The sequence below is a fragment of the Osmerus mordax genome, chromosome 6 (assembly GCF_038355195.1).
Source record: "Osmerus mordax isolate fOsmMor3 chromosome 6, fOsmMor3.pri, whole genome shotgun sequence".
Taxonomy (NCBI): domain Eukaryota; kingdom Metazoa; phylum Chordata; class Actinopteri; order Osmeriformes; family Osmeridae; genus Osmerus; species Osmerus mordax.
This window is the reverse complement of record NC_090055.1, coordinates 14,366,952-14,392,068: the sequence shown is the minus strand read 5'-3', so window position 1 is coordinate 14,392,068 and position 25,117 is coordinate 14,366,952. Positions and strand designations below refer to the sequence as shown.

At 44.2% G+C, this 25,117-nt stretch overlaps 1 protein-coding gene across 1 annotated transcript in view; it reads right to left on the bottom strand.

Moving 5' to 3' along the window:
- The window catches only part of LOC136943733 (CUB and sushi domain-containing protein 3-like), a 384,366-nt gene that overhangs the window by 198,767 nt on the left and 160,482 nt on the right, over window positions 1-25,117 (bottom strand). Inside the window, exons 24-31 of the mRNA XM_067237158.1 lie at window positions 23,615-23,806; window positions 21,628-21,754; window positions 15,227-15,429; window positions 14,506-14,697; window positions 14,150-14,288; window positions 13,061-13,248; window positions 12,583-12,777; window positions 10,558-10,674 (exon numbers count right to left, since the gene is read on the bottom strand). Coding sequence (XP_067093259.1) covers window positions 10,558-10,674; window positions 12,583-12,777; window positions 13,061-13,248; window positions 14,150-14,288; window positions 14,506-14,697; window positions 15,227-15,429; window positions 21,628-21,754; window positions 23,615-23,806 — 1,353 coding nt within the window. The remainder of the gene's footprint in view (window positions 1-10,557; window positions 10,675-12,582; window positions 12,778-13,060; window positions 13,249-14,149; window positions 14,289-14,505; window positions 14,698-15,226; window positions 15,430-21,627; window positions 21,755-23,614; window positions 23,807-25,117) is intronic.

Sequence of the window (25,117 nt, the reverse complement as noted above, 5' to 3'; positions counted from 1 at the left end):
TAATTGCATTTTATTTTTTAAACAGTTTTTTTGCATTTTCATTTGGTAAATGATGTGACTTGTGTCTTGTTTTTGTGGTCTGTGGTCAAGATACTCATCTTTTAATGCACTCTGGGTCATTTTAATTAATCACGTTTCAAAGCAATCAAATCTGTCTCACACCGCAGTTCCAGTGAAATCACTTACGGAAAGCTCAGGGATCATAAAACAACCAAAGTCACATAACATTTTTTCATGAACCATCATCACAGTAAAATTGCATCTGTCTTTTGGCCTGCACTTTGGCATGACCTACTGTCTATTAGCAGTAGTGGATTTAGGCATAGGCAACATGGGAAGCCACCCAGGGCGGCATCTTCCCATCACTTTTCTATTCCTCATTTGCACATCACGTCAATAATGTCACCGTGTGTGACAGTGGGTCAATGCACCGGGTCGGAGTGGGCGCACTGATTCTTTGGGAGCTAGGCAGGCTGACTGCAGGTCTCCCACTCAGAAGTACGAGATGAGTAGGGGGGCGGGGATAGGTTGGCCTCAGGTCTCCCTACTGGAAGCCCGAGGTAGGGGGAACGGGGGAATCGTCAAATAGCGCACCTCTAACCTTGTACAGTAATGCAATTGGTAAAATTATGGGGGTGGTTCGCTCAGGGAGCCAGCCACATAAGCTAAAACCGCCACTGTATAGGCACTATCTAGTGAGAAGTTCTGTGATGGAGAGAACAAATGATAAAGCTAGGACAAACGTCTGATATGTTTGTGATGGAGTTTAAGTATGAAGAATTGTGACAGACATCGTTTACACTTTTTACACGTTTACAGACATCCCAACCTGCAGAGACTCATTTCCAGGAGGTGGCTTCACCCCCCGGGCGCAATCCGAATGCATGATATACCCCCTCAACCAGCACGTACACTGCCCCCCCGGGACACAATCAGGACGCGCGATATGCACCTGTTTCGACCATTAATGACCATTGCACAGTCTCGCGCTTGCTCTAAATTCAAAATCCCCGAATTCCGAGAGATTGTATAGCATTTGTGGGCGTCCGGGAGCCGCTATGCGGGATGTCGGGAAATGCGGGAGACTCCCGGAACTTCCGGGATACTTGGGATGTCTGCGTTTACACTGATTCTTCAGCTACTGTCTTTTAGGGATGCAGAGAAATTTCTGGCAACTAAAAGTTTGGCCAAAAATAGCATTTTCGATTTTTGGCCGAAATAAAAAAAGTCTGAAATATATGAGCCAAAAATATATTCTTCCCATAAGTGCTCAGATTTCACTCGTTCAATCTAGCCATTATCATGGATCTAAGTAAAGTTAGTTTCAGGTTGGATATTCGACAGATATTCCCCATTAGTTTTACTGATGTCTGTAACTAACCATTTGGGACCATCAATAAAGCGACAAGTTATTTTATAAAAATGTCTGTCTTTATCAATTACTCCTAAAACTTTCAAAACGGGTTATAGCTAACCCAATACCAATGACACATGTTGCACACATGTTGGTTTGTACATTTTCACACACATTTTTATCTAAATTGTTCTAACATTTTTATTTACATACAGTAGCTCCTTGGTCATGTGACCTACTAACCTAAAACAATTTTCAGACTATCGGTGAATTGTCCTTGCACACCCATTAGATTTTCCATTTTCATCTCAGGTGATTTACATAAATATTTCAAACAAGGGCGATCATGTCAGTGGTGTGGAAATACTTTTGTGTGGAAAAACTACACAAGTTTCTGATAAAGACAATTGCAATCTGCAGTGTTGGTTCAGCAGAAATTTCAAGAGGGGGTACGATGTGTATTATAATGTCAAATTTGTATACAGTTATACAAAAAACTATTTTAAAAGTATTTTTTGGTTCAGTTTTTTGGCCACGTACATCCAGATTTTTAAAATTTCGGCCAGAATTTTCATTTCAATGCATCACTACTGTCTATATGTTTTTGTTTTCAAACAGTGTTTCCCCTTTGATGGTCACAGTTAATGCTGAAACAAAACAAATCTGCAAGTCATGCTGCTTTGCTGACATCAGAGCATCTTGTGAGCCTCTGATCTATGATCAATTAGACTGCTGAAACAGTTACATAGAGCCACAGCAATAAAACCACATCAGCATCACCACACAGCACGCTTAGCCTCACAAGGGGTTTAACAGGAAACTTCATGGTGCACAAACAGCTAAAGCTGCTGGTTTACTACTTGCATGCATATGGAAAATTCTAAAGTAAATTCATGCAGTGTCCTTTTAGTAACCTGTCTAGGGCTCAGCTAAACCCTACATTCAGAAAGCACTACAGCACTATCCACTGGTAGAACAGGCCAACCTGGTCCTCGTGCCTCCTATTAGAATTACATCTACCCAGAGACTGCAGAGGGAGCTATCAGACTGACTGGGATTGTGCGTGGGAAGAGCCAGCCATGCACCAGATAGCCTCAGGCATAATCTCACTCTCCAATGAGCATCACCCATAGTCAACAATGTGCCCCAGGGCTAAGGATTTCATAATCATTCCACACAGTCCTTTTTAAATTGTTAGTGGCCCTGATTTATCACTGCAGTCTGTTGGTGCTCAGTATGTTGACACTCACCATCATGTGTTCACTGTTTCACATGATGTTAAGTAGACGCAGGGGTGGTTTTAGGCACGGGGGGGGCGCACAAGCATAAAATAAATTTTAAAAAATCTCTGCGCCGCGAAGCGGTTTTCTCTTTTCTATCATTTCACTGTGTGGGGAATTGGCAAATTGGCGCCCCCTTCAGGCAGCTGCAGGACCCCCCCCACCCCTCACCTGCTTGCTGAGGGGCGGGGGGGGTCCACTGTTTAGTGCAATACTCTAAATTAGTGGGCTAAAGTCAGGTGCACCTCGACTTTCTTCCAAATAACGCACATTTCATTCATAATTTTATAAATATAGGCCTAAAGTTCCTGCACATTTTTTTTTTTTTTTATTGTGTGAAATGGATAATAAAAATATGTAACACAAAACGATTGTGGTCACCAAGGTGAATTGGTTTAGTCTTGACTTATGGTCGTGAGTGACAGTGTTGGGGGGATGGGAAATCTGTTGACTGTTGAGTGCCAAAGAAGATGGGCAGGAAAAGGTCAAGTAAGCCATCAGGTGCCCAAATTTCGAAGAGGAGAAACGAGAAAAAGATAAAGGTATGCAAATATGTCTCTGTATGATTATTACGGTATCCATGTCATAAATGAAGAGCTAATGTTAATTGGTGGGTATAGGCTAACTCTTACGTTTGTTAGCCTTTTTGCTATGATGCTTGCTATGCAACAACAGGGAGTCAGGTGGCTGAGCGGTGAGGGAGTCGGGCTAGTAATCCGAAGGTTGCCAGTTCGATTCCCGGTCATGCCAACTGACGTTGTGTCCTTGCGCAAGGCACTTCACCCTACTTGCCTCGGGGGAATGTGCCTGTACTTACTGTAAGTCGCTCTGGATAAGAGCGTCTGCTAAATGACTAAATGTGAATGTAATGTAATGTAAGTCGCTCTGGATAAGAGCGTCTGCCAAATGACTAAATGTAAATGTAACAACAATATTTCGGTTTTAACTCAACAAACACGAGATAACATTTCACCATAATAGTGTGCTTTGCAACAAAACTGTTACAAGTTCAGTTATTATTTATTTTCATTATTTAGGTTAGGCCCTGTAATTAGCCAACGGAATTTTCAAATCTGTAGGTAGTTTCAAAGACGAACATTTGCTATTTGCTACAACTATATTTCGTGACAAAGTATAGTTTAACGTCATAACTAAAAGTGTTCCTCCCTAAAAGTTATATTAATATAGCATATAATAACAAATATTTAGCGTGTAAGGGCATGTTTATGTAACCCTCCTATTATGTTTGGTGTCAATTTGACCCCAGGCTGTTTTAGCTGTATAGAACATAATCGGTCTTACCATAACAGCCTTTTGATTTCAATGGGGGGGGGGGGGGGGGGGGGGGGGGGGGGGGGCGCGAAGGGCGTCTCGCCCTGGGTGTAATTCAATGTAGAACCGCCACTGAGTAGACGCATACCTAACCATTTGGTTAGGTATGCGTCTTGGACGGTCTTGGACGGTCCTCGTTTGTCGTACAGAAGAAGTACAAAGAAGCCTTCCTGGACTTAGTCATACACAGTTTTTACATTGTGTACCCATATTGTGTACAGTACCATAGTATAAAAAGTGAGTTCAGTCTTAAGTCATGTTGGTACACGTTTTCGAAAAATAATACTTTTAGTCATGTTAGTTGGCACATGCATGCAGCGAATGGTGATACCAACATACACACACGCTTGAGTGTCGACACAATAAAACTCATTCTCTGCATTATCCCACCCTGTTGTCCTTCCTCTGAGGGCAGCCAAGAACAGTGATTAAACATATTAACTGGCAGCCAAGGCCAAGTACACACCTCATGCCTTGCCAGGGACATGGGCAGAAGAGCGATCTGTTTTGGATTTTTTTATTGGGGTTCTATGCAAGGGGGAATCCCTGTAAGCAAACTTCAAGCAGTAAGGTCCAAGGTATCCCATCTTAGTAAAGATATGCCCCAAACGGGAATCAAACCCACAACGTTCTTGCTGCCACTTTGTGACTTCTTCATCTTTAGTTTACAATCTCTCTAATAATTCCAGGAATCTCTCTCTCTTTCTGTGTGTGTTTGTGTGTCTGTACAAATTAAAATGGGTTTACTTTCCCACAATCAACTCAAGAACCGGGCACTCTTTATAACCCAGCAGAGTGCCGTGCAGTGATTGATGTTGTTTGGATAAGCATTTCGACATCAAATAATTAAAAATAATTACAAAATACTTTGCCACAGCTTGGCTTGCTCTCTTCGTGTCACAGGCCCTTCACTCTGATTGGTCCTCTGGTCTGCAGCAACTTTCCTATGAATACCTCGACTCGAGAATTGGGCACTCTGCAAAGTTAATATTTTGCAGGTGTCCGTTTTATAATTCAATGGAGTGCAGTAAGCTACCGTGATTGAACTAATGCAATTAACAAAGGCATTTGCAATGAAATGGAACGAAACGCAGTAAGGAAAATAATCTCTAAATAAATTCTATTTTGTTATTTAGAAGCAAATTCGCTTTTACAACCGATAATCATTTGCTTTCAAAGGCGCTGGCTCCTGAACAGAGCGAAAATAGAAAGTGAATATACTTTCAGATATATAGATCAGTGAATTGTTACATAAATTAATGTGTTTACTGATGTCAAAACTGCCACCACATTGCAAATGTACAAGCACTGTATGGTGAATTAGGCCTACAACTTTGACCACTGGCTCAGCCATTGTGCATGTAATGACTTCTGTTATGAACTACATGTTTGGATGTTTGTGGTGGTAAGACAATTTTACAGAGAACTAATACAGAACATTTTGATTAACATAACATAAGCAATTTATAACGTAGGAAACAGCATACAAATGAAGGCTACATAATCATTTGCATGAACGTAGGCTACCACAGCATTGCCAATTTGACTAGAATAGATGTGGTTGAACAAGTACTTGATCACTTGAGATGACATGGTTTAACGTTCGTACGAATTTACGATACAAACACACTGTCAATTGTCGTGTTATATTTATGAGAATGCGATACAAAACTGCAAAAAATACAAACGTTAAAATAAACATTGCTATGTAATCCATGTACCAGAGCATTGGCAATTTGTTTAAAATAATGATAAACTGCATTTATGACATTCTTAAGTGACTGAAATAGATGACGTGGAGGTTGAACAAATACTTGACAGATAATTTCAGTTGCGATTTGAGAAATATAGGTGTCAAAACCAATGAGAAGAACTGTCATCACCAGCTGCATCACAGAGCTGCATCACAGGCACTGCACTATCTATCTATGATTCCAGACATATGTGTGTATCACCGACATAATTGCGTGCATTGTGCCCCATCTATAATTCCAGGAATCTGTGTGTGTGTGCCACCAATTTTATCACGGGGACTATGCACGATCTATAGATCAAGTAATCTGTATTTGTGTGTTTCACTGACATCTTAAAAGGTCCCATGACATGAAAATTTCACTTTAGGAGGTTATTTCACATTAATATGAGTTCCCCTAGTCTGCCTTTGGTCCCGCAGTGGCTAGAAATGTTGATAGGTGTAAACCAAGCCCTGGGTATTCTTCTATGCCGTTGAGAAAATGAAAGCTACAACGCTCGGTTTTGAAAATCCTCTCCTTATGTCGTCATAAGAGGGAAGGTTACCTCCCCTTTCTCTGCTTTGCCCGCACAGAGAATTTGGCTCACCAATGATAACATGAGCTACGAAAGTGCGATCGCGATATTGTTTTTTCCTCGAGAGACTTCATGGCTTGCAAACGACCGAAGCATGACAGTTAGCCCGCCTCTTTCTTCCTCATAGCATTTAAAGCTACAGACACAGAAACGGCACATCCTGAAGAAAGCTCATTGTGGGACTACTTGTAGTGGCTGTAATTCAGCACCAAGGCTGAATTTCGGGAAAGAAACTTCAGATATAGTATAAGGGGACCACTAAGGCCTATATAAAAGCATCAAAAAACAGCATGTCATGGGATCTTTAATCACCGACTGCATCACAGGCATTCTGCACTAGTAACTTAAAATTCCCATCAAGTTTTTCCCTTCTTGTGATATTTTTAAGCATTTACTCGTATTGCTTTTCATTTATAAAGAACCCCCTTTGAAACAATCAGATTCTAGCAACGTTGTCACTGGCAGTATCTTCGTTGGAATTGCGATTGAAACAGTACCATCTGCAAACTGAAAATATGCCCCCAAAAACTTAAATAAGCTTGAAATGTAATAAGCTTGAAATGTATTTCTGTACAACTGGCTAATATAACAAGTGATCATTACGTGTCAGTAACAACGTCCCTGTCTGAAGACTAAGGGGTCGTGTGACCGGCTATCCAGGTGTATGTAAGGAAAACCGCCTCTCGCTTGTCCACTCCAATCGTTCTGATATTGAATGGCATCAATTGCTCTACAGGACTTATGATCATCATTTGATACCCTTCTCTCTCCCCCCTATCTGGTTAATTGCTTGAATAATATATCAGTCCCACCAAAATACTAGCTCCACAGCGCAAATACAGGGAAAACAAAGCTAAGTATACGCTAACTGGTTGGTAGCTAGTACAATAGCTGGTACATCATGTGCTTTGTAGAACTGGATTATCTGCTACGGAAGAGCACATCTGCTCCTAGATTCAGACCTGAACTCTGGACCGGTAAGTAAGTTGTACAGCTGACCTAACTACTAGACTACCGCTGTGTGGGAATCGCAGGAGCTAACCAGTCGAAGGGCATACAAAAATACAGGGTGTTGATATCACAGCCTAGAAACATAGATAGCTACATGTTGTCACCCTGGCCTGCCTGTGGCGTTTCTGCAGCTGTCTTAAGGAGCCACTAAACCGATGTTCTACTATAGGTAATCGTGCGCAGGTTTGTGACGTTTGTGATTGCGGCTATCCACCATTAGCTTAACTTTTTGCCACAAAAAGTTCAATCGTGCCTAAACCGTCAAACGGAACATTCGTGCAGATACAAGAAACGCTTGTATCGGGACCAAGATGCACATTTTGACACCGACATTGTCTATATAGTGCAAACATTTACTGAGAATATAGGTTGTTCCTTGGCAAAGGCAATCACATGAGCTATGATAGGGAGTCAGGTGGCTGAGCGGTTAGGAAATTGGGCTAGTAATCAGAAGGTTGCTGGTTCGATTCCCGGCCGTGAAATATGACGTTGTGTCCTTGGGCAAGGCACTTCACCCTACTTGCCTCGGGGGAATGTCCCTGTACTTACTGTAAGTCGCTCTGGATAAGAGTGTCTGCTAAAATGACTAAATGTAAAAATGTAAATGATACAATTACAACTAAAGACCTTTACCACAACGATTGTACTTCTTTCAAATCTGAATTTCTGAATTTCCCCCAGCTTGGTTGAATGAGCTGCAAATTGACCACACAACTGCAATGGGGCACAGGGCTTCAGGTTGTAGAACAGGACTGACCTTCGTCACACAGTAGAACAATGAAGGGACGGGAGGAAACTGGGAAAGCTGCGCCGAGAAACCATGTTTGAATGCACACTTGAAACACTATACACCTGAAGATTTGTATTTACAAAACACGGAATATGATAAATACGGATATTTAATGCATCCGCCAGTGTTGACAGGTGACAGAGACCAGGGTCTGCTAATACTCACACTCTTAAAATCTTCCAAATTTAGATTGAAGTTCTGTTGGCTAACCATAACCATTCCATTAAAACACACATAATCCCAACAATAAACAACACATACAATAACATGGGTATCATACAAGAGCCATATGAGTATTGTAACATTCAAACCCCTGGTGGTGTCGTGGTTGAGGTCTCCACCAGCATAAACCATAGTGCTAAGAGTAGGCAGGGTGGTAGAGGGGTGCAGGTCTCTAAGATTAAAATGAAACACTTTCATCAATGACGCAAATAGAACTGTGTGGCTGTACTGCCATCTATTCATTGGCAGTGGCATGTGTGTGCCAAAATCTGATGTAATTTACCAACATGTGAACTCTTGCTCTTAAGACAGTGGAGAAGGTTGTGGACTTTAGAAAGAACACAGCCCCACTCACCCCCATCACCCTGTGCGACTCCCCAGTCAACACTGTGGAGTCCTTCCGCTTCCTGGGTACTATCCTCTCCCAGGACCTCAAGTGGGAACTGAACATCAGCTCCCTCATCAAGAAAGCACAACAGAGGATGTACTTCCTGCGGCAGCTGAAGAAATTCAACCTGCCAAGGTCAATGATGGTGCACTTCCACACAGCCATCATTGAGTCCATCCTCACCTCCTCCATCACCATCTGGTATGCTGCTGCCAAGGACAAGAGCAGACTGCAGCGTATCATTCGTACTGCTGAGAAGGTGATCGTCTGCAATCTGCCTTCCATCGAGGACCTGCACACCTCGAGGACCCTGAGGCTTGCGAGGAAGATTATGGCCTACTCCTCCCACCCTGGATACACTCTGTTTCAGCCACTCCCCTCCGGCAGAAGGCTGCGGTCCATCAGGTCCAATACTACACGCCACAAAAACAGTTTCTTCCCATCCGCTGTTGGCCTCTTCAACAAGGCCAACAGTTCGCACTGACTTAATTCACAATCTGCACAATGACACCTTGCACTATATTACACTATTTGTATCTGTTGTACTATTTGTATTTTTATATTGTAAATTATTTGGCTACTTAATATTTTAGTTTTTATTAGTATTAGGTAGACTTGTACCTTTAGTATAGTTAGACCATATATTTAAGTTTTAGGATTCCTATATGTTTAATGTATGCACCTTCCTGCCAAAGTAAATTCCTTGTCTGTGCAAACTTTCATGGCGAATAAAAGCCTTTCTGATTCTGATTCATGGACTTATGTTCAGTTATGTTCAAGGTCTTAAATATTGTATAGTAGCTTCACTACAGTGTATCCATGTCTTACACTACATATCTCTGTGAGTGTCATTCTCAAGTCCCAGGCGTGTTACTTCCAGGCCCCCCGCATACCATTAAGCACCTTTTCTGCACTTTAGGCAGTGCCAACGTTCAATGAAATATTTATGGTAAAACCTGTGGAGGACTGGACTCCCAGACAGGTGGATAAAGGAGTAAATCTGAGCTGCCAAGCAAGACTGTCAAACCAGGATTAATTAATCTATCCAAAGAGTGGGGTTTTAGTGGGGAGTGGGGAAAAATCCCTCTCTGGGAGCTCAGGACTTCTGTGGTATATTTCCATTAAGGAGATGTCCTATCACTCCTAAGATGCACTACTGAATTATGCATATTATATTGCTGTATGAAGAGAGAACTCGCTTGCTCTGTTTACTCCTAAGCAAGGTTTTGTTGGACCTTTTTCTCCATTACCTACTGAGTATTTTTCATGTCAAAAAATGCACTGGCCTTGTATTGTTTCACGCTTCCAAACATCACAGTCGTTCCATCTTGGGTTGTGTTACAACTGGAATGTAAGGCTTGGAAAAGAGGCAGGTAATTCCAAGCAGTATGAAGCTTTAATACAGTATGACTTCATTTAGAATCCAGCAGTGCATGCTGTTTGACAGTGAGAAGTGGTGTACACTATGAACCTGGGTTTGTACCATAGGGTTTGCATGTTAAATAAAAGAAAGAGAGAAGCATTTAACCTGACATTTCAAGGGAGGAAACCTTGTTGTATGAATTCATATTTGCTGTATGCATTCTCAGTGGGAGAGATACATTTTTTCTACAGAATAAAGCAAAATGTCTAATTGCCCATCTTGGTCAGTTAGTCAGTCAATTCTTGATCAATCCAGCTCAGCCTTCCTTTCTCCCCCTCGCTAGAAACCTACACCCAAATGCATAATGTTATACCATTAATGCACTATATACTTAAACAGCATAAGTGTTGCTGAGTGGCATGTATGTACAGTATATCCAGATTCTGCAATATGGTAAAAATCATCGAGTAGGGAAATTGAAATGCTTACCGTAGTCCCCGGGGACAAAGATATCGTAGCGACAGGTCTGACCCTGGGTATAATTATGTGGGTAGTTTGGAGACAGCACAGTCCCCTCTGATCCTGTAGAGCGACCCCCACATGGTGCTGCAAAAGCAGACAGAAAAATCACAACTGAATCCATGTTACAATACCTGGGGAAACACAACAGCACAACACATCAGCAAATCCATTCTACAGTACCTGGCATCAACAGCACAGGTAAGAATAATAAACAGAAAATATGACCCACTTATCTGCTGACTGATGTTATTTTAGTGGGTCAAACATGTACGAGGTAACTAGTCAGCCATTTGCAAAAGAAACTGAAGAAAGTCTGGGAGAACAGAGGAAATTATGATCTGTTTTGATGAGGACCATAGCTCACTGAACAGTCCAATTAGGAAGAAAAACATAATTTCACTCAATAGAAATACAAGCCATCAAGATCACAGTTCTTAAGAGCAGGGTTCTTGCAGGTTTCAGTAAGTCAAATTTAAGACCTTTTTAAGACATTTTAAGACCATAAAGATTGAAATTTAAGACCTACACGACGCATCACCCAAAAAAAAATTCTAATCAAAGAAATTCTGAAAAAAACATTTTATTTCAATGAATTCAGTCATTGAAAAAGCATAAATTTAATTTACAGATAAAACAATCACATTAGTAATTTTTGAATATTTTTTGGGCAAAGTTTGCAGCGAGCCTTGTACCTGGAGCTGGGTACCGCTTGTAACCAACAGCGGAAATCGCTGTGATCTAGCCATGTCTCGTTGAAAGTACACTTTCCCATTTTCCACACGTAGCCGAACTTTAACAAACTCTGTGGAAGCGCAGACGTATTTCGCAGGCAGGTATTGCATTTATAACAGGATTTGTAGTTTTATCACCGTGTACATACCAACACCAATATCCCCCAGAAAGAACTACAACACAACGAACCAACGTTCTGAGGGCAGCGTTCTGCTGGTTTAGTTTGTAGAGCTCCGTTTTGTAGGCTGCGACTCAATACTTTTTTTGTTACTTTGTCATAACTTTCTGCGGCCAGCGGTTCTGGAAATAAACGAGGGAAAAACCTTTTTTAGACCTGACTAAATGAAATTTAAGACCTCGGATGAAAATCTGGCCGTTTTTAAGACGTTTTAAGGCCTTAAATTTAAAGTTCCGAATTTTAGAATTTTTAAGACCCCGCGGGAACCCTGTAAGAGTCTACATACCCCTTCTCCAATAACAATCCATATGTATAGTGCTTTCCTTAATTTAGTTTGTTTCCTGTATTAAACTTCCAGCTTTCCCCTATGCCAGAACTCACTCTTGGATCTAGCTAAGTCCATTAGCAGCCGCACACCCACACCTGCAGAATCTCAGTTCATCTCTTCGGGCCTCTAATGATGCGGCTAATTTGCTACCAGGCCCCTAATGCAGTCGCCTCTTGTACCTCACGCTCCCAGCCAGCAGGTGGCTGGAGCTGTACTGTAAACAAACACAATCTCATTTTGTCAGAGTAAAGCTGTTAGCAGCTGCTTGGGCCCCGTGCAGGGACACAATGCACATGTCACCAGAAAAAGCAGGAACAGAACTGAGATTCATACAGAGTGAGGAAGGATTAGGGAATTAATCCAGGTCTCATTGTTGCGAAGCAGAAAGCATGTAATGATGGAACATATGCGGCAAAGGCAAAACAGGGGTTACCCTGGTTGAGTTGAGCCAAATCACTCAATGACAGTCAGTCGCAATATGAGTCAACTGACATTCCCAGCAGCCCAAGCAACACGCACGGTTTGGTGCTTCAAAACATACTAAATGTGTCTTTCTGCTTTTTTTCCTGTGTGATGCTACTATTATGTTGCGAGACACAATGCTAAAATAATAAGGCAGAACTCAAACACATTTATGTACACTGAGTCCATGATCTCATGGCCTTATTCACACCTAGACTACTTTTTTAGGGGCTCAAATAGAGCCTGCATTGGTGATAAGCGATCAGTGAGAAGTAATGTGTGGCCGGTATACCTTGGCAGATGGGCTTGGCTCTGTCCCACTCTGGTCTCTTGCTGTTTCCCATAATGCAAGTGAGGGTGGAGTATCCCTGCAACAAGTAACCAGCCTCACAGTGAAAAGTCACCATGGATCCCATCTTGTAGTCACTCCCCAATCTGGTCCCATTCATTACACTCCCGGGATCAAAGCAAGCCTCCCGTAGCTTGGCTGCCAGGAGAACAAAGGATTTTAAATGAATCAATGTCAGAGGGAAATTTCCAATCGGGACAACTTACAAGGCAATGTAATGAGTTGTGCGGTGTTTGATCGTGTTATTAAAACTACTTGTGTTGAGAAGATGGAAACTAATTATAACAGATGTACTGTAGATCTCTAGTGTTTCTCTCAGTTTGATATCCAGATCAGAGGATACACACAGCTACAGTTTAGTGTGAATTTATCACAATGTATATGTTCTCAACATTATGAAAAATGGCCATTCCCTCAGTACCTTTGTATTCCATGTGAAAGCCAGTGTAGCTAACAGAGCCATCACTGTGGAAGGCCAGATATATAAAGTTGGATGTACTCTCGATTTTATCAGGCAATTTGCTGTCCTGGAAACTGCCAATCAGGTGGCTGTTGCTATCCGGCCCATCGTAGATATACAGGAAGTCATAATTAGGCTCAATATTGAAACTGGAAGTGGAAACACAGGATATTAAAACAATTCATGAACATCTGAATGTTAGACATACAGCATTTGTGAGAGTTTTAAATTCTAGCAAAGTGAGTCAGTTCAGTCTCTTGCATCTTAACAAACGCTGATTAAGGGTCTAACCCTAACCCTAAGAGATAAGACAGTGTTGAATCTTAGTGACATTGTGGTAGACGGAACCATCACAGACGCTAGTAACATGTTGCGAGAAAATATTTTATATTGTTGTCCTGTATCTCAATCATATTCCATCGTGATAAGGAAGCATTTATTTTCAAAATAATGAGCCAAGATTTTTGACAAAATGTAAATGGATTTTAGAAAATTGCATTTGAGTTGAATAAAGACAGCAGTTATTTCAAATCATAGCTTCCCTCCATTCTTTTTGTAATCCAACGAGAGGGTGTAATTTTGTGCTAACTCCAGTTGTTTGTGGTGAAGGACAAAGTTTGGAAATAAGAACTCTTCTATTTGCATTTCTCCTTACTCTCTGTTTCAAGTCTACACTACAAACAATCTTGACAGCAAAATCTCCAATGCAGCTTATGTAGACAATACATAACTTCCTATGTCCTTGAATTGCGAGCCTCTCACATTTCACAATGTTTTTTCTAAATGTTTGTGTATAACAGAGTAACTGTGAGCAAAAGTAAATACAAGTAAAATTACAATGGTAGCTGGCACATTCATGGTCAAATGTATGGGAATTATCTGAAGTTACTTCAGGGAAACATTGTGTACATCTGAGACATCCACAGACAGATTGTGACTGACTCAAATCATGAGAGGACAGAAACTTGGGCTACAGTATGACAATACAATGTCAAAAGTCCGTCTGAGACTAATAAGGGGAGAATATATGTAGTCTAAGATCAGCATTACCTGATGAATGCCAGTGATATGACATAGTCTGAGTGGACAGCAATGAGCCAATCACAGTCTTTGCTGTGAGGGTAGGGAAGGGGGAAGTTTGGAGATAAGATGAACCCTGAGGATCCTGTCACATTTCCACCACAAGGAGCTAGAAAGACAAAATAGTTTGATCAATATTCCTTACCTTACAATATTCCATTACATAAATTAACCCATCAAAATAACTAACTCTCCCTGAATAAGATTTGAAGCTAGGCCAGTTCATTCCAGTTTGAATGCTTTACCTCTTCATCAAACATAAGTAATGACAGAGAAAACTACCACAGTATGTCTACAGCACCCTTTTCATTGGATGTTAGCCCTACCGATGCAGCTGGGAGGGCTGGGCTGCCAGTAGTATCTATTTTCCACTTGGATGCAGGTAATTTTGCTTTCCCCCTGCAGCTCGTATCCAGTATCACAAGAGAAGGTCACTGTGTCGCCTGGCTCGCGCCCTTCCCCATTGCGGCTGCCATTCATAGGCATCCCAGGATCCCTGCAGGCTGTTGCCACTGAACCTGTCAGCAAGCAGCGGACAGAGACGACTTCATACAATCTCACTTTGTCTGTACCTGCCTGAAAAACTGTCATGGGAGAGGCCAACCGACATATGAAATAAGGAATATGGGGAGTCAGGTGGCTGAGCGGTTAGGGAGTCGGACTCGTACTCTGAAGGTTGCCAGTTCGATTCCCGGCCGTGTCAAATGACGTTGTGTCCTTGGGCAAGGCACTTCACCCTACTTGCCTCGGGGGGAATGTCCCTCTACTTACTGTAAGTCGCTCTGGATAAGAGCGTCTGCTAAATGACTAAATGTAAATGGAATATCACAGTCAGGACATCCTTCACTGGAGGTACGACTGTGTCTGTTTAAAATTGAACTAACCAAAGGCTTATGCAAGGTGTAATTTCCACAGGTGGAAATAAAATAATGCATGGAAACCTGTCGCAGCTAATTAAAAACAATTCATCAAATTTCAGCCAAACCAAAAATATTTTAACCAACAAACACATTTAGCTACATTCTTAAAAACAAAACAAAGACTCACTTGAGAAGTCGATGGCAAAGCCGGACTTTGTGATGTAGAAGTCAGTCTCAAACTGGATTGTGATGAGGTTGAGGGTAGAGTGGATGCCGTCAGGGAGTAAAGAACCGCTCACCTCCCTCACGGACATCTCGTTCTCAGGTGGACCGTCCCACACCTTCAGGATGTCGTGTGACGCCTCTGTGTCAAAGGCCAAGAACTGGAGACTGGGATTACAACATGGAGCCCATTAAGGTTGGAAGAAGGACATTTTGCCTCAGCTAAATAGAGTAGCGTTCCACATGTCCATAAGCTCTCTTTAAAATGTTAAGTTAATTAGGAAATCACAGAAAGGTCTAATTATATAAACAGTTGAGAGGGATTCAGTAACACGTTTTAACCATTTACTATCATGATTCTATAACTAAAATATCAATACCTATAGTAACATTGTAACCAAATAGGAACTGCTATGTCGTTGTACTTCATTATCGTTTAGAGGTACAAAAGTTCAAACACAAGTATACTTACACTTACTATGAGGGAGGTTGAGATTTCCAGGAGTAAGTGGATGTTAAAATTGATGTTTTTTTAACACATCCTTCAACTGCCCCTTTACCACATCCACTTACCCCTGACACCCTTCCCCCCGCCATACTTTTGTAATAAATGAGCGAAGCAGGTTCAGGCAAGGCACTCGGGCAGCGCGCGTCATACCACCCATCGCCGTGCCCTCAGGCCATAGGCGTAGCTCGATAGGCGGCGCTATAAAGCCACTCCATGCACGCACACATTGTCGAACCTGCCGTCTGCGTTGTTGCCATTGCTTTGCGGTCCGCGGTTTGATCGTCTGTCTGGTCGTTGTCTTTGCGTTGTCTTTGCGTTGTCTCTGCGTTGTCTCCCTTTCGTCATGTCCTCCTCGGATCTGGACGATGCGGGTGGTTCTGGGGATCTGGTGGATTGTCTCGATCAGCCCCCTGAGGAGTCTCCTTCGGAGGATCTCTGCGCGGATGGCGAGGACTCGGGGATCCGAGTCAGGCATAGTTCGCGTTTGGCAGGGAAAACGGCTACCATGAAGACCTGGCCCGGTGTACAAGATCCTGGACGCCCTGGACGCCAGGGGAATAACACCACCCCTTGGATGCAGCCACGAGGATCTGTTCGTGTTCTTCCTGGAACATGGCTCGGCTGCTCCATCCGCACCCCTGGGTGCTCCCCCGGGAAAAGCGTCGGAGAAAGGGAAGCGGGGCTCCGCTTCCCGTCCTACTGCCGTGCTGCCTGCGAAGAGGGCTCGCTTCCGGGAGCCAAGCCCGTCCACAAGCGCCCCCCGTGATCCTGTGCTGGCCGCCCTCTCGGACATTCAGCTTTCCCTCGGCGACATGAGTTCCCGCATCGCCGTCCTGGAAGCAGGGGTGTCAAGGGATCCCGTTCCGACCTTCTCCGGGTTCGTGGGTGCTCCTGTGACCGAGACGTGGTGCCACGGAGGAGCCTGGCCTCGGCTGTACCGGCTGCGGCCTCCGGTGTACCGTTCTTGTCCCCCGCGGCTGGCGTGTCCGTACAACTGAGGAGCCAAATCCTTGCAAGTATGGATATCAACTTGGTCCAGATATTGCTTGGTGCGACTGACCTTCTGGACCGGCGTGTGGTCGACTGCGGGGAAGTGTCCGTGTTCCTTAAGGGCAGCGACCCCAGAATGTCCAAGAACTTGACTTTGGCCGAATTTTGCGTGGCATTCGGGGTGTACCGTGACACGTTATGCGAGGTGTACCCCGAGCGTCGCGTCAAAATGGATGACTACCTGGCTCTTATTTGTGATCTGGCCCTGCGCTACGGTGGTAGTTTGTTCTACGAGTACCACAAATGTCTGTCCGCTAAGGCGGCCTTGCACCTCCAGAAATGGAATCAGCGGCTGGACTGGTCAGTGAGGGACCTAGATTTGGTGAGCCGTGTGTTTACCGGGCACATGCCGCTCTCTTGCTCCGTGTGCGGATCTCTGGCTCACACTGTAAACCTGTGTCCCAGAACCGCATATGCGCCCGTTCCTACACCTGAGGCGACCCTGCAGGCCGTGTCTAGAGATGGTCGGAGGAAGGTACCTGCATGCTTGCAGTTTCTGCGGGGACGCTCATCCCCGATCTGTGTGCCCTCGTCGGGCCCGCTCTGAAGGGCAAGTGAATAAATTGGTGTCAACCCCTATTAACATGGAGAGACTCAGAATTGCTCTGGACAAGCATCCAGATCGGTGTTTTGTAACGTACCTTTTGAATGGTCTGACTCATGGGTTTCGTGCTGATCTATCTGAGCTGCCAACTGTCAAATATGAATGTAACAACCTGCAGAGCGCACTTCGTGAGCCGGGGGTCGTGGACACACTCCTTCAAAAAGAGACAACTAAAGGGTTCATGATCGGGCCTTTCGATGAATCCCCTTTCTCCTCGTTCAGGGTTAGCCCCATAGGCGTAGCCACGCGCAAATATTCAGGCAAGAAACGCCTGATAGTGGACCTGTCGGCTCCGCACGGCTGCAAGTATCAACAGCCTTATACCGCGTGGGCCTTTTTCTCTTTATTATGCCAGTGTGGATAATGCAATTCATATGATTAAAATCGCAGGCGCGGGTGCTTGGCTGGGCAAAGCGGACATGACCGATGCGTTTAAGGTCATGCCACTCCACCCCTCTCAATGGCTTTTGTTCGGTGTGCGCTGGCGCGGGAAGCTGTATTTTTCTGTTCGGTTAACCTTCGGCTGCCGCAGCAGCCCACGCATCTTCGACACGCTGTCGGAAGCGCTGTGCTGGATCCTGTTAAATGTGCTGAAATTGCCTTTTGTCCTGCACCTTCTGGATGATTTTTTAGTGGTGGATTTTCCTTGTTCGCCTCCGGCCCGTTGCATTTCCGTGTTGCGAGAGACTTTCGACTCACTGGGCGTCCCGTTATCTGACGAAAAAAACCGTAGGCCCACTGACCTCGCTCGAGTTCCTTGGCATTCAGCTGGACAGCGTACAAATGAAGGCCTCGTTGCACGCGGAGAAACTCGAGCGCATCCGCTCCGTAATGGGGGCCGCCTGCAGTGCAGCGTCCATGAGTAAACGCGAATTGCTGTCTCTGCTAGGGCATCTAACCTTCGCAATGTGCATCATCCCTCAAGGGCGCGCTTTCGTTTCTAGGCTCCTCGACCTATGCAAAACCGTAGAAAACCTGCAGGACACCCTGGCGCTCGACGTCGGGTGCAGGTCGGATTTATCTTTTTGGGTTCTCCTTTGCGCCGAATGGAATGGCATTTCGTTTTTCTATAACAATGAAGTAGAAACGTCCGCCGCCCTGGAGTTCTACACCGACGCCGCCCCGTCCGTCGGGTTCGGGGGTTACCACGGTCGTGAGTGGTTCTGTGCTGCATGGCCCGAGGAGATCCTGTCTCTTCCGCCGGAGCACCATTCAAGCGCGCTTCACGAAATATAACCAATCGTTATATCCTGTCTTTTGTGGGGGCATTTATGGTGCAGGAAAAAGATCACCGTGTTCTGCGACAACGAAGCAGCGGTCTGCATTATTAATAAGGGGAGGTCTTTGGTGCCATTCATTAACCGACTGGTCAGACGCCTCACCTGGACAAGCGTCCTGGGCAATTTTGTATTGCGCGCAGCCTACGTCCCTGGGCTTGCCAACCAAAGCGCTGATTCCCTATCTCGATTCAAATTGCAGGACTTCCACGTGCTACGCCCTCACTCGTCACCGACCGGCCTGGCATGCCCCATGTTCCACCAAGCCGTACTAGACTAGGGTCGGTTGGGTCTGCTGAGGTGCTACAACAGCATGTTTTGTCTGCATGTCGCTACATGAGGTTGGGTGTGTGCTCCTCCACATTAAAATCATACGATTCTGCCTGGCTTCAATTTTCCACGTACTGCAGTGCTTTCTCTGTGAGCCCTTTGCCTGTGAATCTGTCCATGCTGTGCGCCTTCATGGTGCACTGCTTCGAATCCCGTAAGCTGCAACCATCGTCCATCAAGGCATTGGTGGCAGGTGTCTAGTTCCACCTTCGGTGCGTGGATCCTTCCGCAGGCAGCCTTCTGGGGAGCCCGGCTGTCCGCCTCCTCATGAACGGTCTACGCAAGCAGAGGCCCGAAAGGAAAGACAAACGTCTCCCCATCACACTCCCCGTACTGCACAAACTGGTGTCTGCTCTAAGACGGGGATACTTCGGGGTGTACGTCGACGCTCTGCTCGAAACGGTGTTTCTCACGGCATTATACGGGTTTCTGCGGTGCGGCAAATACACCACTAGATGCGCTGCCTTCGATCCTTCTCGAGATCCCACCATGTCCGATTTAATAATGGGAAGTGGGGTGTTCACCATAGTCCTGAAACACAGCAAAACGGATACAACATGTAAGGGCACTCCCATTGTGATTGGTCAAACTAACTGTGCCTTCTGTCCATTTTCCTCTATGTGCCGGTACCTGTCATGCCGCCCTCGGGCAACACCCGATGAGCCCCTATTCGCCAGCGACGCGGTTGGGAAGGCCATGACCAGATCGTGGTTCACCCAGCGGCTCCGGAACCTGTGCGAGCACTGTGGCCTGTCTCCGGAGCTGCACACAGCGCATTCCTTCCGAATCAGGGCGGCCACCTCGGCCTCTGCGAAGGTGCCCATGTCAACACTGAAACTGATGGGCCGTTGGTCGTCATCGGCATACGAGCGCTACGTGCGCCCCAACGCATCGGACGTTGTGGATGCTCAGAAGCTGATGAGCGCATGAACGGACACCCATGTGTAGACTGCGTGAGCCATGTCTGTACAGCAGTTTCGCAAGAAATAAAACAAGTAATAATCAGTCATTGGTCAGTGGTCCAACATAGACGCTCAAGCTGAGCGGGTCTGAGAACTAAACGACCAACGCGGTCTGCACGTATCCGGTGGTTGGGTGGCTTCGTACATTGCTAATGCTAGAATGTCTCTTCGGATCTCCGTGCAGCAGTGGTGATCCGCAGATGTGCTCTGATGCGCTAGTGGCCATCAGAATCCACGTTGCTTGCATGGAGATATCCGTTGAGATGCTCTGGTCTCCCAGGGAACGGTGGATGCGCCGCCGACACATTTTTCTCACATCCTCACGTAACACCCATATTTGGTGCACGAACACAGGCGCCTTTGCGTACATCCTGGGGTCGCCGACGGGCGCTAGAGGACGGGTCTCTAGAGGTAGCATAAATCTGCCCCGTGCAGGATGAGAAGGCTACCGGACCGTTAGTGCTAGAATGTCTCGTGGGAACTCCACCGCCAGTGCGAATGCAAGCTGCACGCTCTATTGTAAGCGGGGAGTACCTCAGGAGATGCCTGGACACCGGCCGGGATCAGCATGTGGAGGCGTGGCACCTGTGTGCTGTCACATTTCTTTTGTGTTCCTTCCCACTAGATAACGTATCCCCGTTCCGGCATGGTGCTGCCTTCCCGTACATCCATCTTCGCGTCGGATGAGAAGGATACCGGAGTGATGGGCGGCGCGGGGGCGGTTGCGGGCGCACGTCGCGTTGAGCGCTGGATCTCGACGGGACGTGCGCGTGGGCCGGCTCCGCGGACCGCACATCGGATGGTATGCGACGTTAAGGATACGCACACATAGCCGTAGTCACTGTAATGGTAGCATGACCGGGCATCCAGAATTTTATCACCAGTAAATGGTGGGATGTCATGCGGTCTCAAGAGGAGCGACGCTCCGCTCTACACATAGTATAGACTGGCGGAGTGTCTGTGTTTGGGGATTTAACTCGTTGCTCCCTGCCTCATGTCTTGCATATGCAGTGAAGGCGGGGAGCGCTTCCCCATGTACATCCATTCCGCCAATGTAAAACCATTTGTCATGTGTAAGAATAAATGGTGAAATCAATCACGTGAGTGTCTTGACTGAAATGAGCGAAGCAGGTTCAGGCAAGGCACTCGGGCAGCGCGCGTCATACCACCCATCGCCGTGCCCTCAGGCCATAGGCGTAGCTCGATAGGCGGCGCTATAAAGCCGCTCCATGCACGCACACGCATTGTCGAACCTGCCGTCTGCGTTGCTGCCACCCACCACCGTCCCCTTCACCCCCGTGTTGTCTGTCTGTGCTCCCCGTGGGGGATTTAACTCGTTGCTCCCTGCCTCATGTCTTGCATATGCAGTGAAGGCGGGGAGCGCTTCCCCATGTACATCCATTCCGCCAATGTAAAACCATTTGTCATGTGTAAGAATAAATGGTGAAATCAATCACGTGAGTGTCTTGACTGAACCTATACCACCAACCCTTAATACCATATAATTACATAGCAATTCCTATGTACCTACAATTGGAATTGCTATGTATTTACATGATAGTTAATGTAACCTTAACATTGCCCCAAAAAAATCTTAACACTGTATTTCTCTTAATTTCTCTCCATGGTGGGTACCTGACAATGTTGCCAGAGTTGACTCGGATAGTCCAGGTACAGCGGAGGTTGTTATCGTAGGGGAAGGGATATCCTGGTGACAGTATACGGCCTGTTGGCTGACCTACATATCGACCACCACACTCTGCTGCACAGAGAACACAGGCAACACACACGCACACAACCATGTCAACTAACATGAAACTTCAAAATAAACAATAGAATAGAGGACAAATATACTGAAAACAAACTGGATATATAACCATATTGTAGTTTAGTGAAACACAATTTAAAATAGGTAGTAACAAATACAGTTAAAGAACATGATGGATTGTTGTTGAATTAATGTCTGTAACAAGCACACCTTATTCTCTGTTGCCACCTCCAGAGAAAATGACCCTGAAACAAAGACAGTACTTGGGGACGCACATGTTGTTGTTTTTGGGCATAGTTCCTAATGAGACTATTCATTAGCATTAAATACTGCCAAGTAAACATACACAGTTTATGCTTGGATTTAGACTGCCAAAGGGGACTGCTAGGCAGATTAATATCACCATATGTCCTCATATGTACAATAGTACCGTAGTTACAATCTAACGGTTCACACTAAAAACAATTTCCACTTAATCATTGGGAATATTACATACAATAGCAACACAGATGGAGCTGGACAGGCTGCTAACACATCAGAGAACCATTTCCTACATTGGTATTTGTTGTAGGACTCCCTTGTTAGCCATCAGTCTGCCTACCCAAACAAAAACATGTCCAACATCTGTAAAAAATAAATAAAAATACCATGCATATATTTCTATAATATCCAGAACCATATAAATGAATGTGGGTAAACATTGCATTGTTACATTTTCCTATTTTAATTAATGTATGTGTTTTTTTGTAATGAAGGGCCCTGGTTTTGTCAGGTAGAATAAAGAAAATAATCGACATGTTTACTGCTACAGTATTTTACCCTACTGTAAATAGTTTGTTTACATATATATTTATGTTAGGTAATTAACTGCCAATAATGAAGCCCTTCCCACCAATTAGTGAAGATTATATAATGGTGTTTGGGAGGAAAACAGAATGAGGTTGAGAAGGGAGACCAGAGAACAAATATATTTCACTCTTCGTTAGCATCTTTAAATTACATTGTGCCTTACTATTATCTAAATACCTCTTTGAAACTGCCTTGTACTTATTAACTAACAAAAAATAGCACTGTTAAGAAGCTGCTCCTGTTTTTAGTAAGGTGCACTGGTCAGCTCCATCACAAGTATGCAGGGTATGAATAAGAGAACAGTGGTGGTCGCTAGACCACCTCCTTTTTGAGGAGATAAGTCTTTGAAATAAAAATGCAAGAGCCTGGTGGCATTTACAGAGGAATTCTGTACACGTTCTGAATGCATAAATATTTTTTTAGCCTAATCCATCAAAGCAAGACATCAGAGTCAGAGCTCTATAGCATCTACTGGAGTCAGGTAAATTGCAGGTAATAGCTTTCTCATTATTTCTCCCATGCTCTGCATGCACTGAATCTAACAACAGCACCTACTGCATATATCTGCATACACATAGTCAATGCAATGTAGAATATACTTTACTTATAACCCCTCTGTACTATAACTTTTCAGTATATCCCCAGTGTGTATTTCACTAAATAAGTTCTGATCAATAACACTAACGACAGCATTTAAAAGTTTAACAAGTCAAACCCATGTAAAAACTCAACAGTCTCACAAATTAGTTCAGCGTTTGTCTCTTATTTAATCTGCAGAACGTTTCAAGCATTGAAAACATTCTCAAAGATCAATTATTTAGACAAAACATAAGAGACATGTGTAGACTCTCACAAAATGATAAGTGCTGCACTTTTTCAAACACAGCTCAATTAAGTGGAAATCATGTTGGACTCAATCCTCAGGATTGACACTGAACAGCGATGTTGACTGTCTGCTTAGCTAGCATACTAATGCTATCCAGCACACAGGCGTTGAAGGATTACCTATGCATGAGGGGAGGTGGTTGTCCCATGCCCTTCTCTCTCCAGTCATGCACTTGAGTATGCCAATCCCATGCAGGGTGTAGCCTTGGTCACAGCCATATGTAATGGCACTGCCAGCGAAGTGACCCTGGTCGCTGACTTTGAACCCAAACTGTGGCACTCCAGGATCCTCACAATGAGAGAGCTTGAAACCTCCAGTACACACAAGAAAGAAAGAGAGACAACAGGTCACACAGTATTATGACTACTTCTTGAAACAGATGCAGACATGCTCATGTTATTAGTACTGTTAAAAAAATACTCTTCACACTAAAAAACTGCAAATTATCTTTGTAACTAGTAAAGGTATGTTGGAGAGTGGTCATAATGCCACAGTAGGATATAGTTTTCATTTATATGCATTGTAAATACTTATAGATTGAGGTATGGAATTAATTTTCGGTTGAGCACAGACAAGGATTGAATTTAAGTACCATTATATAACACTTTTTCTGACCAGCAAGCACAATTAGAGTTACCCAATTAGGCACTCAATTGAGTGTGATCATTTACCAGGGTTCAGAAATAGTATGGCGCCTCATAAGAGAAAAATAAAAACAGCACAAAAAGAAAATGTCCCAATAACTCTGAACTAAATTATTCTTGACCATGGCGTTTGTCTTGTTCTTCCTTGCAGGTAGTAAATGTGGAGTTGAAAGGCGATGTGACCACCACCATACATAAACCCAGCTCTACAGATTTATGCCCTTCTTTCCCCAGCCAGTCCATGCCATAAGTTATGGCAGTATTACAAGTGTCATGGCCAGGATAAATCATGCCGGTTACTGCACACATTTTGAAAATTACCTCCAAGCTTTTGGTAAAAGAGTCATGAAAACATGACCACATTTCATGTTGAGATAAGATTTAAGCTAGTCCATCTTTTTACACTCCCTAGTGTGCACACACATCAGACAGTCTCATGTAGGGAGAAGTCTTTCACTTCTAATGACTTAACAAACACATTTTTAAATATAAGCCTATAGGGAATTGTGGACTATCTCACAAAGACAACCATCTTCCCAGAAATTTTAATAGGTACCGAAAGTATCAAGCGTTGCATAACATTAGAACAAGCATTTGTGACACCAGAATCCTTGTCTTTTGATTACAGCACTACTTCAATCAACGAAAGAAACTTAACACTTAGTACCATGTAGATCTGTTACGCTGCTGAAATGGTTATAAAGTACCTCAGATTTTTTTTTTTTTATGAACCTGCTCATTGGTGCTTAGGATTTGACATTTTAAAGGATGGGTTGTGTCGGGTGACTGGTGGGAAGATGTGACGATTGGAGGTTCACAATGCTCTTAGTCACAAATCTGCCTCGTTGCCAGAGATTGACTAGAAATAGATCATCAATTCTCTAACTTTATAGCATCTTAAATTGTATTGCAAAATGGTGTGCCTTCAGAATGACCTTGGATTGGGAATTCATTGGAACTATTCACCTCATGTACAGT